Source organism: Bos taurus, chromosome 27 (assembly GCF_002263795.3).
Source record: "Bos taurus isolate L1 Dominette 01449 registration number 42190680 breed Hereford chromosome 27, ARS-UCD2.0, whole genome shotgun sequence".
NCBI classification, from domain to species: Eukaryota; Metazoa; Chordata; class Mammalia; order Artiodactyla; family Bovidae; genus Bos; species Bos taurus.
Genome location: NC_037354.1, coordinates 14,164,296 through 14,179,214, shown reverse-complemented (window position 1 = coordinate 14,179,214; position 14,919 = coordinate 14,164,296). Strand labels below are relative to the sequence as shown.

At 46.5% G+C, this 14,919-nt stretch overlaps 3 protein-coding genes across 4 annotated transcripts in view; 2 read left to right on the top strand and 1 right to left on the bottom strand.

Annotated features, from left to right (window-relative positions):
• Positions 1–2,993: 2,993 nt before the first annotated feature.
• LOC112444630 (putative claudin-24) lies at positions 2,994–4,914 on the top strand. Its single transcript, XM_024986465.2, has one exon. It carries the CDS (start codon positions 3,010–3,012, stop codon positions 3,670–3,672), a length of 663 nt encoding a protein of 220 aa, XP_024842233.1. The 5' UTR covers positions 2,994–3,009; the 3' UTR covers positions 3,673–4,914.
• A 196-nt stretch (positions 4,915–5,110) lies between these two features.
• On the top strand, positions 5,111–9,563 carry LOC536739 (claudin-22). Of its 2 annotated transcripts, none has more exons than XM_024986339.2 (2): positions 5,111–5,691; positions 9,110–9,563. In XM_024986339.2, the coding sequence occupies exons 1-2, from the start codon at positions 5,213–5,215 to the stop codon at positions 9,441–9,443; spliced, it is 813 nt and encodes a 270-aa protein (XP_024842107.1). In that variant the 5' UTR covers positions 5,111–5,212; the 3' UTR covers positions 9,444–9,563. The 2 variants fall into 2 exon arrangements, 1 of the variants encoding a protein (XP_024842107.1); XR_009493120.1 differs by lacking the exon at positions 5,111–5,691 and adding an exon at positions 5,704–5,918 and having other exon boundaries at positions 9,110–9,198.
• Positions 6,937–14,919, bottom strand: part of WWC2 (WW and C2 domain containing 2) — a 152,722-nt gene continuing 144,739 nt past the window's right edge. Inside the window, exons 21-23 of the mRNA XM_024986463.2 lie at positions 14,413–14,655; positions 12,003–12,130; positions 6,937–9,737 (exon numbers count right to left, since the gene is read on the bottom strand). Coding sequence (XP_024842231.1) covers positions 9,671–9,737; positions 12,003–12,130; positions 14,413–14,655 — 438 coding nt within the window. The 3' untranslated portion in view covers positions 6,937–9,670. The remainder of the gene's footprint in view (positions 9,738–12,002; positions 12,131–14,412; positions 14,656–14,919) is intronic.

The window sequence follows — 14,919 nt, the reverse complement described above, 5'->3', positions numbered from 1 at the left end:
ACTGTTTGCAGATGACTTGATACTGTACATAGAAAACCCTAAATATAGTATCAGAAAATTACTAGAGCTAATCAGTGAATTTAGCAAAGTTGCAGGATACAAAATCAATACACAGAAATCATTTACATTTCTATATATTAACAATGAAAAATCAGGAAGAGAAATTCAGGAATCAATCCTATTCACTGTTGCAACAAAAAGAATTAAATATCTAGGAATAAACTTACCTAAGGAGACAAAAAGAACTGTACACAGAAAATTATAAGACACTAATGAAAGAAATCAAAGAGGACACAAACAGATGGGGAGACATTCCATGTTCCTGGGTAGGAAGAATCAATATTGTGAAAATGACTAAACTACCAAATGCAATCTACAGATTCAATGCAATCCCTAACAAATTACCAATGGCATTTTTCACAGAACAAGAACGAAAAATTTCACAATTCATATGGAAACACAAAAGACCCCAAATAGTCAAAACAGTCTTGAGAAAGAAGAATGGGGCTGGAGGAATCAATCTTTCTGACTTCAGATTATACTACAAAGCTACAGCCATCAAGACAGTGTGGTACTGGCACAAAAACAGAAATATAGACCAATGGAACGAGATAGAAAGCCCAGAAATAAACCCATGCACCTATGGGTACCTTACTTTTGACAGAGGAGGTAAGAATATAAAATGGGGCAAAGACAGCCTCTTCAGTAAATGGTGCTGGGGAAACTGGAGAGCTACATGTAAAAGAATGAAATTAGAATACTTCCTAACACTACACACAAAGATAAACTCAAAATGGACTAAATATAAGACCCAAATATAAGACCAGAAACTATAAAACTCTTAGAGGAAAACATAGGCAGAACACTCAATGACATAAATCAAAGCTAGATCCTCTATAACCCACTTCCTAGAGTAACAGGAATAAAAAGCGTGACCTGATTAAACTTAATAGCTTTTGCACAGCAAAGGAAACTATAAGCAAGGTGAAAATACAACCCTCAGAATGGGAGAAAATAATAGCAAATGAAAAAACAGACAAAGGATTAATTTCCAAAATATACAAGCAGCTCATGCAACCCAATACCAGAAAAACAAACAACCCAATCAAAAAGTGGGAAAAAGACCTAAACAGACATTTCTCAAAAGAAGACATGCAGATGGCTAACAAACACATGAAAAGATGCTCAACATCACTCATTATTAGAGAAATGCAAATCAAAACTACAATGAGATATCACCTCACACCAGTCAGAATGGCCATCATTATAAAGTGTACAAACAATAAATGCTGGAGTGAGTGTGGAGAAAAGAGAACGCTCTTGCACTCTTGGTGGGAATGTACACTGATACAGCCACTATGGAAGACTGTATGGAAATTCTTTAAAAAACTAGGAATAAAGCCACCATATGACCCAGTAATCCCACTCCTAGGCATATACCCTGAGGAAACGCAAACTTAAAAAGATACATGTATCCCATTGTTCATTGCAGCACTGTTTACAATAGCTAGAACATGGAAGCAACCTAGATGTCCACTGACAGATGAATGGATAAAGAAGCTGTGGTACATACACACAATGGAATATTACTGAGCCATAACATATTTGAGTCAGTTCTAATGAAGTGGATGAACCTAGAACCTATTATACAGAGTGAAGTGAGTCAGAAAGAGAAAGATAAATACTGTATTTTAACACATATATACGTAATCTAGAAAAATGGTACTGAAGAATATATTTACAGGGCAGCAATGGAGAAACAGACATGGAGAATAGACTTATGGACATGGGGAGAGGGGAGGAGAGGGTGAGATGTATGGAAAGAGTAACATGGAAACTTATATTACCATATGTAACATAGATAGCCAACAGGAATTTGCTGTATGGATCAGGAAACTCAAACAGGAGCTCTGTATCAACCTAGAGGGGTGGGACGCGGGGGGAGATGGGAGGGAGGTTCAAGAGGGAGGGGATATATGTTCTCTAATAATCAACCTATGGCTGATTAATGTTGAGGTTCGACAGAAAACAATGAAATTCTGTAAAGCAATTATCCTTCAGTTAATAAATTAAAACGTAGTGAGAAAACATACACACACACATACACACACACACACACACACGATGATGCCTCACAGCTCAGCCCCAGGGAGGCTGTTTTGTCTTGGAATTGGTAGGAGTTTCCTTGCCTGGTGCTGCTGTGTGGCTTAAATGATAGTGAAGACAGCTTGATTCTGGACAAAAAAACACCTGTTGGATACTAAGAAATCAGGTTCTATCTCAGGTCCTTAACAAGGATGGAGAAAATCTCAGAATGAAATCCAGAGATGCTCCCTTCCTCAGCTGGTACCTCTGGGCATGGCCTTGGTGCCTTTCATTTTAATTAATCCAGTGAACCCGCCTCCACCTTTCAAAGGAATCTGAGGGAAACGTTCTCTGCCAAGTCCCAACCGAGTCCCTGTGACACTCAAGAACGTAGGCCAGGCTCTCGTGTAGGTTAAGGAAGCCTGAGAAGAGTGCAGATTATAGACAAACAGTCTACCTTTCTTTACAAGGTCTTGTTTTGCATCTCTGAAATCTCAGATTCAGCTATTACAATGAGGTCCTGTTGTAGAAAGAGCTGGCCTTTTATCACCACTTAAAATCTAATTAATCCATATTGAAGCACAAAGATTTCTGTTGTATTTTAGGGTGAGGGGTCATAGAGCCCTCTTTGTTCATCCTTAGACTTATAATCATCAAGCATAGGGGATATAATTTTACCAAGCAAATTGGAAGGTAACAGATCAAATCCTTATCGGAAAGCGTAACTCATAGTTTTAACAGAGCCCTTCGTCCTTTACATGAAACACTATATTCGAGAAGAACAAAAACACATTTCAGAGTGCGCAAAGAGTTAACGACCAAAGCTTATATTCCCTGAGCAGCATTGAACCAGATTGTCACACTACTGCCCACCACGAGACGGCAGCTCCTATAGGGGTGGCAAGGGTCCTCAGGTCTGTTGCAATGGCTTTAGTTTTGAGAGTAGCAATGCAATTCGTTGGGATTTTGCTCTCATTGCTGGGATGGGTTTTATCCATTATTACGACTTACTTGCCACATTGGAAAAACCTCAACCTGGACTTAAATGACATGGAAAACTGGACCATGGGGCTCTGGCAAGCCTGTGTCATCCAGGAGGAAGTAGGGATGCAGTGCAAGGACTTTGAGTCTTTCCTGGGTTTGCCTACTGAGCTCAGGGTCTCCAGGGTTTTAATGTTCCTCTCGAATGGGCTGGGGCTCCTGGGCCTGCTGATGTCGGGCTTTGGCCTGGACTGCTTGAGGATTGGAGAGACACAGCGGGACGTCAAGAAGCGGCTGTTGATCCTGGGAGGAATTCTGTTCTGGACAGCGGGCGTCACAGCCCTCGTTCCCGTCTCTTGGGTGGCCCACGTGACAGTGCAGGAGTTCTGGGACGAGCGCATCCCCGAGATTGTGCCCAGGTGGGAGTTTGGAGAGGCCCTCTTTATCGGCTGGTTTGCTGGATTTTCTCTCCTGCTGGGAGGGTGTCTGCTGAACTGGGCTGCCTGCGGGACCCAGGCTCCCCTGGCTTCCGGCCGCTATGCAGTGGCAGAAATGCAAACTCAGTGTGCATACCTGGAAAATGGAACTGCCCACCCTTCAGTATAAGGCACTGAGGAAAAGAGAGAGGTATATCTTCCTTCATCAACTGGGATGGCGCACCTGCAGGAAAAAGGGGTCTTCGTTATGTAACTAACTCTGTGCTGCTCACATTTTCTCATCAGACAATGACTTTTCTATCCTAGATAGCTCGTCCTCCCCAAACCTGGGGAAATAAGAAAGAGGCCAATCTTATATCTAAAAGAAAATTGTTGTGGTAAGCATTACATAGGTATGAACAAAAGAAATTTCATTGATCTGGTTATTTCAATCGAAATGTAGTGGTGATTGTCCAAGAGAGTCAGCTTTAAGCTTAATGTGTTAATTTGGTATTAGAAATTGTTTTTGGTTTTGTTGGTAGCTGGAACTGATAACCTGTTTCCTCAAGGGAAAAAAAAAAAAAGAACTAACAATTTGAAATCCTTTAAGCATTCTGTACTAGCAAAACCACATGCTAAGCCTCTCCAAAGTACCATTTCCACAACAATGACTTGGTCTTTCTTGAACAGAGGTGGTTTGTGTTTAGGAAATTACTAGGAACCCTGCTATGCAGGACTTTATGAGGCTGAAGGTTTTCAGGACATTGTGATACTCTTGAAATTTAAAATACCAGCCAATCTCTTCTCTTGTCTCTTCCCTCAAAAGCTTCAGACTTTAAAAAGACAATTTCAAAAATATTTTGCTTGCTCTTCAGCTCATCGGCTGTAATAAAAACATTCCTTTGTTCGATGAAAAGTTATAAGCATGGGGATGAACCGAAACGGACATGGATTCTAACCTACACAGTACTACTGCTGAACCTTTCTGCTGCATAATTATTCAGGAAAAGAAACAAACAAAAAATAGCAAGTGTTTATGCCCACATGAGTGTAGCTGTCAGAAGGCACTGGGGGTTAAACAGACCTGAAACTTAGTTCAGAATGGTTTGATATGTTATGGGGTATATGTAGCCTAAGAGATTAAAAAACAAAAGTCTGATTTAAAGCCTACAGAAGAAATTTCTGTGTTTGATTTGGTTAAGAAATACTAGTGTTGAACCTATTTTTAAAGCTGATAACACCACAGCAGGCGTACTGAAATATGAGACCTCTGAAAAGAAGAAAGTCTGACAGGTGCAATTAGATAAAAAGCAGCAGGCGTTGAACCAAACTGTCAATTAAACATTTTGCCTGGAGACTTCTTAACTCTTTGATTTATCAGAAAGTTTGGGAACAGCATGAGAACCATTTATACATTCACAATGAGAGGATTATTACCAGTACATGTTATTTTGGGGACAAACTGCATACTACGAAATGCAGTCCATAGGACGTGAACTTGATCTTGGCCACACCTTGGCATGACTGGTTTGCAGAATTATTTCCCTATCCTTTTTCTGAAGTCTATTCAACACAGAATCGAACAATAGCAACTCTGGCAAGAATCCTCCTATATACACAATGAAAAAATCATTTTGAGCTCTGCAAGTGATAATATTAATACAAGTGTCACACTTCTTTTCACAGCCACTGAAAGACAGGGGTGAGCCTGGCTAAGGTCGCAGGATTTTATGATGGCCTTAGTGTTTAGAGCAGTGGCACAATTAGGTGGAATTTCATTATCCTTGCTGGGATGGGTTTTATCCTGTCTGACAAACTACCTGCCGCAATGGAAGAATTTCAACCTGGATTTAAATGAAATGGAAAACTGGACCATGGGGCTCTGGCAAGCCTGTGTTGTCCAGGAGGAAGTAGGGATGCAGTGCAAGGACTTTGAGTCTTTCCTGGGTTTGCCTGCTGAGCTCAGGATCTCCAGGGTTTTAATGTTCGTCTCGAATGGGCTGGGGTTCCTGGGCCTGCTGGTGTCGGGCTTTGGCCTGGACTGCTTGAGGATTGGAGAGACACAGCGGGACGTCAAGAAGCGGCTGTTGATCCTGGGAGGAATTCTGTTCTGGACAGCGGGCGTCACAGCCCTCGTTCCCGTCTCTTGGGTGGCCCACGTGACAGTGCAGGAGTTCTGGGACGAGAGCATCCCCGAGATTGTGCCCAGGTGGGAGTTTGGAGAGGCCCTCTTTATCGGCTGGTTTGCTGGATTTTCTCTCCTGCTGGGAGGGTGTCTGCTGAACTGGGCTGCCTGCGGGACCCAGGCTCCCCTGGCTTCCGGCCGCTATGCAGTGGCAGAAACGCAGCCTCACCATCTACATCTGGAGATGAGAACCACTCATCTGAAACTCTAAGCCAGAAGGGGTCCGCGGTGTCTCCTCCTCGGATGATTTGGTAGGATTTCCTGGTTACACGGTCACCCATTCATTATACTTTCCATTTTCTAAAATGCATTTTCCTCTGTTGTTTCTGAAACTGTCATTTCTTTCTAAGGTGGTAAACTATTTTCTTCTACTCTGAGACCAAAACCATTCAAGACTTAATAGTCATCATACTCATTACTGGGGATAGGTTTTCTCTATTTTAAAATAGATTCAGTGACTGCACAGAACTGGTCAATAAAACATTATATTAGCACCTACACATCTTTTGAAGGTGTTATTCATAGAGATAAAATCACTTGGCAGATGAAAATGTTACTGATAATCATTGACTTCTTTTAAGTGTTTAAAATCATATTATTCTGAAACTAATAAAAGTCTGGTTTCCCTGGTGGCTCAGTGGTAAAGGATCGCATGGGTTTGATCCTTGAGTTGGGAAGATCCCCTGGAGGCGGAAAGGGCAACCCAGTCCCAGTGTCTTGCCTGGGAAATCTCACAGACGGAGGAGCCCGGCAGGCTACAGTCAATGGGATGGCAGAGTCAGATGCAACTTAGCAACTAAACAACAAAAGTCTGGCTGTTTGAGTATACTAAAAGGGTCGCTGGTTGTCTGAAAGAACGAGAGATGCCTAAGGGGCACACACCATCTCCTTTTTAATTGCAGAGCTCAGTGCCTCTTTGGAGACCCGTCTGAAGCAGAGGGCAGTCTGAGGTTTTAAAGATTCATGTAAACATCTACCCACACAGATGTGCTTCTGCTTCTGTGCCCTGTGTTCTGGGGTAGACGGAGCAGCCACAGGGGCGCTGTGGGCCAGGACTGGGGGGTGTGGGCCGAGCACCGCCCCCTCCCCAGGCCCCTTTTAAAAGAATCAGTGATATACATGGTCCAGCCAATAGCTATTCACAACAAGCTGTGGGCTTGAGGAATTCTTCGTGAAAGATTTTATATTTGTTTGTTACACAGTTTGAGTAAACTTTGTGTTTGTGCCAGTCAGGAAAATTAAGTGAACAATAAAGACACTGAAATAAAGTATTAGGCAATATGTATCTTTGTTTAAAAAAAAAAAAAACACTGAATTTTTTTTCCCACCCACGAACACATGAAAAGTGCAGAAACCAGAGTTAATCTATGTGATGTATTTGCATACTTTTACAAACAAGACAAATTAAAACAGAAACATATTCAGAATTTAACCTGATTAAATATTTAGTTTCAGTCCTGAGCTTTTGATATTTAATACAATATAAAGTAATACCAAAAAAAGACTTTAAATTTATTTGATTTGCATGCTACAGAGATTCAGCTAAACTTTGTTCATTTGGCTAGCAATATTCTTTTTTGTACCTGTAACACTTAGATTCTGATATACAAAATTGTAATAACATACTGATAATTCAAACTTGAGAACTAAATATTACATTCTTTTTACCCTGTGAAGAATAAATTCTACCTTTAAAAAATAGTATTTATAATATTAAAATTCATGTTGTCCAGATGGTTTTGTGATCAAGTTATTAAAAGGTTTTGTCGCTGTGAATCATTTGGGTTAGTACAAATACGACAGGATTGTTAAAAGCTGCCTATAAATACATAACACTATTGCTGCTTTTTAAAGTGTGAAAAAGGATTATATTAAAATAAGTTTGTCTTTCATGTTAGAAATGAGCAAATGCTGTAAAATAAAACCAAAGCATCTTGCATACAACTGCTAACTACCAGCCTGAGACAGATTTTATTCTTTTATGCTTGTCTGAAACTCTTGTGTAGTACAAAAAGTTAACAGCTAATCTGATGGAATTTATAAAGCTGTAGATATTCCAATATAGCCTCTTCTATGTCAAACATTTAAGATGGCCAGAACCGAACTATATATTAAACAGAACATAAATAAGACCGTAAATAAATAAATGAAGAAAATAAAATCGTACGGTACAACCACACATAATCCTATAAACATTTTCATGGTCAAACTGAGAAGCTGAAGACAGCTGACCTTCATTTAACTCTACATTAAATAAACTTTTGTTTCACATTTGACCTTGACAAGGAGGATCGGTGCTCTTTTTCCAGTTCTCCTCGGTCACCTAACAGGATGAACTGGGCCGCCTGCAAGGACTGTGCTCAGTCAATTCACGAGGCTGGTTTTTGTTCAAAGTACTGTCATGTCCAGTTATCACTTCAGAGATTTTTGTACATAAACGGTGGGGACACTTAGGAAAAGTCATTACAGTTCTAGGCTCAGAAACGGCTTGATTTGAATTCTGATTCTGAAAAAATGAACTTTCCAAAACATGTGTAATTGCTTTCAAATATAAATTTTTACCAACAAGGATTCTAGCTTAGGAATAGAACTCATGTTTCTTTTTTTATGGGACCCATTCCTTTAAGATAATTTTTTCATCTCTTAAAAAAAAAAATTGATTTCACTTGCTACCTCAGGCGGCTCACCAAACACTGCCTCTTCCAGTATTACAGCCCGGGTAGCAACTATGGCTTAACTTGCACAAAAACTATTTATTTTAAAAGCCTTATATGCAGGCAGGACTACATTGGGGATTTGTTTAAGAAGTGCTTGAGTTGGGTAAGCTAAAATTTTCCACCGGAGGGAACTTTAGTTGGTTCCCATTTTGTTCGTCTGGAATATACTTTTTTTTTTTAACAAGTGACTCAGCCTTTACTTCAATTTAATAATCTCCCCAGGCACTCTCTTGTGACTCTTTGCGTCCTAACTGCTTACCACAAGTTACATCCCTAAAAATGATGGCTGCAAAGAAACTTCTAGTAAATGTTCGAAGAAATCTGTTTACTGAAGTAGTTGGCAACCCCGATTCAGTCGACTCCCCTTCCCCTGCTCCTAGTTGCGCTGCATACGGCTGACGCGTCTCCCCTCGCACTGCCGGCACCGCCGTTCCTCTGAGCCCCGGGCCCCCACCTGCCTCTACCGGGTACCACCCGCACGCCCCACACCCAACCCGCCTGGTGCACGCCTGACACTCGGGTGTGACACTTAAACTCACGCCGACTGAGAGGCAGCGGCTGCTCACTGATGTGCTGATTCTGCTGTGTTGGAGGCGAACGGGCCTTCCTCCCCTTGCATCCCCCTGCCTTTAAAGTCACACGTCACGAGATGTGAAGTGTCGCCAGAAGGGCTCCTTTGCATCCTTACCCTCTTATACTCAGCGTTTTGTTTTTATTTTCTTTAGACACATAGAAAAGGACAAAAAGGAAGCTGTTCTCAGGACATGGTGTTCCGACAGAGGTGATGGAGATGAATGCGCCCCCTGTCCCACGTGGACCTGGGACCCTGCACTGAGGCTCCTGCTCCCGTGGAAGCAGCCGCCCCCGGGCACCCAGGGTCCCCTGCCACCAAGCCTCACGGGGGCTCACAGGAGGACAGAGGAAACGCGAAACCGCCTTCTGCTAAACCAAGTTATTTCTCAACAGTCGGTCCAATGGGATACACGTGGGGTCCTGCCTCTATTCCATTTCTACAAAATAAAGCCCACTGGCAATACTGCACATTTGGGTACCGGGTGATCCCGTTTTGGTTATCTGATTTTTTTTCTCTTTTTTTACACAAATAAGAATTATATTCAAGGTACTTTACAAATTAACATGTTTGAAAATCTGATGTGAAATAAAAGCTCTTTAAGAGTTGACGGTTATATTATTACAAAACAAAATCCCGAACAAGACGCATGTTCAGTCTTTTGCCCTCCCTAAGAAATGAAGAGGCAGGAAACACAAGCTTGTCGGCGATGTGGTCACACGTCATCAGCAGACAGGGACGGGATGGTTATCTTCGCTCTGGTGAAGTAGGCAATCTTCTCCCTGGAACCAGGGGTGAGAAACACACCAGCTTAAACAGGATGCTGAAAATGCTCTGGGCCCGACAGAATCAGTCCCAAGGACGCCAGTGTCTCCACAGGCCTGGATGCGAGTTTTTGTCCTTAGCTAGAACTCCATTTAAAATCAAGATTGCCTTCCCCTTTGTCCAAAGGACCTGAGGGACAGCAGCAACTCTGTGGACAGAGGCAGTAAGGTCCCTTCCAGCGTTTCCAACCTCAGTTTTTAAATCATCAGAGGGGCGGGGTGTCAGTAATCTAGGCCTGCGTGTTTCTAGACCAGGTGGCAGAGAATTCCAGAGGCCAGAATCCTTACAGAAAAGTAGATGCTCCTGGGAAAATTCTTCAAACTCAATACTATGCTAAGGTTGGGGGCAACTTAATAAGTGATGGGTACTGGGACGAGATGGGAGAAGAGATGGAGCCTGACCATCGTAAAGGCAGATCCGCCTGAATCCCGACTTGGGCAGGGGTGAGTATGGTGGAAACAACCTCAGAGGCACAAAGTGACTAGCAAGGGGGTGGGATGGTCTTCAGAGGTCAGCAGAGTGTTAAAGAAATAAGGTTTCAGGGTTGCAGTGCCACCCAAGGCAGGAGCAGTATATCTATCCTCTGTTACAAAGTCTTCACGTGGAACAGTCTGCTGAGGGGGTCCCCACGCGGGGCACGCTGGCCGCCGTAAGGAGGGATACAGATTAGACGGTTGAGGACGAGGGTGAAGATGCAAGGACTGAGGAGAGAAGCTCCAAGTCTAAGGAGAGAGAGAGAGAAGGAAGGAAGCATGAAAACCCCTGGGAAACTGGAAGGAGAGCTATTTTTGTGGTGCAGAGTCCTGTCCATTTGTTCAATTCCATGAGATAAAATGAAGAATTGAAGAGGCAGGTGAAAGTGGTCATGATGTCACTGAAGACAGACCTCAATACTGGGACCTCTGCTTTGACACTCTCTGAAAACAAATGTCTTTGGCTTACATGGTGCTTTTTAAACACTCAAATTAGTTGTCAGGGTCGTCACTTGAGATAGGTCACATCAAATTCCTGATTTCTACCTTTGATTCCAGGTGAGACAGCAGCTCAGGCAGTGTCCCCGGGGCCATGGAGGGACTTGGTGCCTGGAGGCCTCCAGGGCAGATGCCTTATCCCAGCCCACCTCCCTCGTCTGCGTCACCTGCCTGGTGATGTGCGTGCGTCTGGATGCTAAGGGAGTTGGGAGTGTTTACAACTTATTTGGGGTTTAGTAACTGCTTGGGTTGGATGACTTCCCCACTGGACTGTTTCTTACTCTCAAAGTGACCACAGCACCAAAGGCATGAGAAGGTTCTGCTCGCCACCCTGCAGTTCCACAACACCCCCCGCCACCCCAAGCAGCATCCTCTGCAAGTTTCGAGAGTGATTCTGGAGCTGAATGGAGACAGGAAAACGCGGACTCTTCAGGCCAGTATACTAAGAAGAGTCTGAGCCCACAATGCCCCCGTCCCCTCTCGTCCCCCTGGACTCACTCAGGCGACCCTGACCTCCCACTTCACCCTCTGGCACCAAACCCTATCCCTTCCCGTCCAGCCCCTCCACGTCACCCTGCCTCTGCCATCAAACACGCTCCTTAGGTCTCTCCCCTTCCACCAGGAGCTTCCTACAGTCTCCTCTACACCACACACACATGCACCCCCCCCACACACATGCACACACACCGCCCCCCCCTACAACCAATAAAGCCACACCTCTTCTGTGTCCCCCTCCCCACTCCACTGAAAGTGTCCTTGGATGGTCACATGGCCCTCTGTTCAGGGAATGTCAATCCTCTTCTTGCTGTTGTGTTTGACAACATCCTTCACCCTGCCCCCAGACCAGGACCATGCCCACCCTCTCAACCTCTCTGGCAGGTCCTTCTGACACCCCAACCATCTCCTCTCCTGGTCACCTTCTCACCCTTCCTGGGATGCCAGACCCACATCTGGTTGGGGAACCACTATATGTAGGATGCAGGCTGGCATTTTTATCTCCCACCTGATCCTTAATCCTGGCTCCAGATTTTTATCTCTGCTTGTTTACAGGCCGTGGTTCCCTGAGCTGCCCTACTGGAATTGTTAAGCTGGTACGTCCAAGAGCGGAGGTCACTTCACCCAGCTCCCGCCTGCCACCCGCTCCAGCCCTCCGTTTCCTCCCTCCATTCCCCCCCACCGCTGCTCCATCCACTCCCCCGACCGCCCCTTCCAGGGTCCGGACCCTGCGAGGTGTGGGCCCCTGGCGCTCACCGGAAGGACTGCACCTGCCGGGGCACCTTGTGGCTCTGCTCGCGGAGCCGGCACACGTCCTTGGACACCTGCCGCATCAGCTTCTCTGCGTTCAGGTCCTGCTTCTGCTCCTCTTCGGACTGCTCGGCCTGGCGGGGAAATGGAAGCACAGGGCCCCCAGGACGTTACTCGGAGGCTCCCGAGGGCGCGCTCTCAGGCCTGGAAGCTGCCGGGGCTCCCGTCAGGAGCGGGGCCGGGCAGCGCAGGCCGCGGGCACTTTTCTCCACGTCCGGGGTGAGGGGAGGGGAAGACACGCGCGAGCCCACCTCGTGCTGACCACGGGGAGCAGCCACTGGGTCGGGGCAAGGGGGAGCTTTAACCCATTAAAAAAAAAATCTTTTGATACAGGCAATATGGGATCATTTTGTTACCTCTAGAACTCCTAGTAACCCTCCCTCTCAAAAAAAAAAAAATTAAAAGTTAAAAACTACTTATAGCACCATGTTCAAGAAGTATATACTGTTAACATTTTGGTGAATACACTTTCAGTCTCTTACTCACCTTTTCTTTCTGTCTCACGCCTTTTAAAAGTTGTTTATGGATATAAAACTGATGTACTATGCCAGAAAAGTGCACAGGGGCGTGCGGCTCAGAGAGTTTTACAAAGTGATGCCCTTCTCACCCACCAGACTGCAGACACCCCGGGGGAGGGCAGGGGAAGCCCCAACCCCTAAGTTTCCACAGAGCCTCCAGCTGCCAAGAGGATGAGCTGTGCTGTGGCCCTCGCAGGGAGGCAAGTGTGTATTGGGAGGGGTCACTGGAGCCGGGGGGCTGGGGACACAAGCTCACTTGGGCACCCATGGCCTCCCAAGTGGGTGCTCCAGCAGCGGGATTTAAGTGTGGCCCTGCCTCCTGGAGACCACTGGTCATGGTGGGGGCAGCGAGGGTAGTAAAGGAAATGGGTGATGAAATTAAGAGTCTTACAAGAGAGATCAGCTCAGGCCAGAGCTAGGCAGTTGGCACTAGGAGATAGGCAGGAAAACGGCTTTGTTGATGGCGCTGCCTGCAGCGAGCTGATGGGTCCTCCTGTCAATGGGACCCTTCTGGGCTCCTGTTATTAATGCAGGCAGCTCTACACTTTAGAGTCAAAGAATAAGGTCTTCAGGACAAGGTCTCTGGTTTACAGCCAAACTGATACAAACAGCAATCGTAGGACTAGGAGTTTGTTCTTTGGAAATGCTACTGAAATGAGAAAGGTGCCCCAAACTGTACAGGAGTGTTAACGTCCACAGGGTCCCGTGATTGAAATCTGGGAAGCCAGTGTTATGCCCCGGGTTTCAGGAGAGGGTAGGCTTCTCTCATAGCTCAGCTGGTGAAGAATCCGCCTGCAATACAGGAGACCCCGGTTCGACTGCTGGATTGGGAAGATCCCCTGGAGAAGGGAAAGGTTACCCACTCTAGTGTTCTGGCCTGGAGAATTCCCTGGATTGGATAGTCCATGGGGTCGCAAAGAGTCGGACACTGAGCGACTTTCACTTTCACTTTTCACTTTCAGGAGAGTGTGATTAACCTTCAGTGTACTGGGTAGGAGCCTGCCCCACAGGGAGGTCCAGTGATTTAGTCCCAGTCACGTTAAGGAGCTGGGCAGAGCGGGAACATGATCCTCGATGATTTACAGTTCTGGCTCCTCGCTCTGCCTCCTACGGGGCTTGTATGGTGCAAGAGGACACTGACTCTGATTCCCCTTTTATTCTGAGCTGCAAAACAGACTTCCCGCCATAAAGGAGGAAGGTAACACAGGCTCGGTGGCTCTCCGGACAAGGAAGGCTTTGTTGTGGCTTCTGTTCATGGCTTCCCCGGGAGCCGTATCTCTTATGACAACTGGCAGGCTCTTCTCTCACCGCTAGGCACTTTACAGCTACAGTGCCGAAAACCCCACAAATCCCCAACTGCAGGGGACAGGGGATGTCAAGGGCAGGGGTGTGTGTGCACGTCGGAGTGTGCACTGGGGTGTCCCCGTATGTGTAAGGAGTGGAGGTGGGGTTGCAGAGCAAGCAGGAGACAGGCCAGTGGTTCTCACCAACCTCCATGGCCAGAATGCAAGGCACACAGTGGACACAGTCTCTAGCCGGGGACAGCAAACTTCAGAGACAGGAAAGAAAAGCTCATGACTCAGGTCACCTGCCTGTACACAGAGCTGGTAAATGCAGAGATGAAAAAGCATCTGTATTCAGGGGAGTCAGACCCTTCTCCAAAGGGCAGAGATGCACGGTGCGCTGTGGCTCTTTCCTCTCTACGGTCTGATGCCACGGCTGCCACTGGGCAGGAGAAACACGATGGGAACGGACATGCTGGGTGTGAGGATCTGAGTGGGGTGCTGGGGGTGCAGGCTGGCACCTTCTGCTGGGAAGAGGCTTTGGGGTGCGTGTACCTGCTTCCCCGCCTGTCTCAGGAGCTTCTGGAAGCGCTCGTCGTCCAGCATGCCCGGCGGCAGGTCCGTCTCACCCTGGGCCTTCAGGTCCTCGAGCTTCTGCCTCAGGCCCCTGAGGGCCTGCAGCTCATCGTTGAGGCGACTCTGCCGGGTCAAGGAGGCCTGCAGGTCCAACTCCAGGTCCAGGGAGGTCCGCACGGGGCACTCGGGCGCTGCCCTCCGGAGGACCGGCTGGCACACCGCCTGCGGGGTTAGAGCACGACAGGACAGCCCCGCTGCAGCGGCGGTCCCTGGATGGGAGGGCTCCGGGCTCCTGCGGGCAAGGGGTGGTGGCCCGGTCCCCAGGGAGACAGAAACCAGGCACCACCCACCCTGGAGCACGCGCGGCCAAGGCGAATGAGCCTGTACTGCCCTGAACAGCAGAGAGTCTCTGGAGTTGCAACCAGGGTGCAGCCTAGCTCAGCCTGACCAGCTGACTGCCCAGAGCTGCCCTCTGCAGACCGCAGA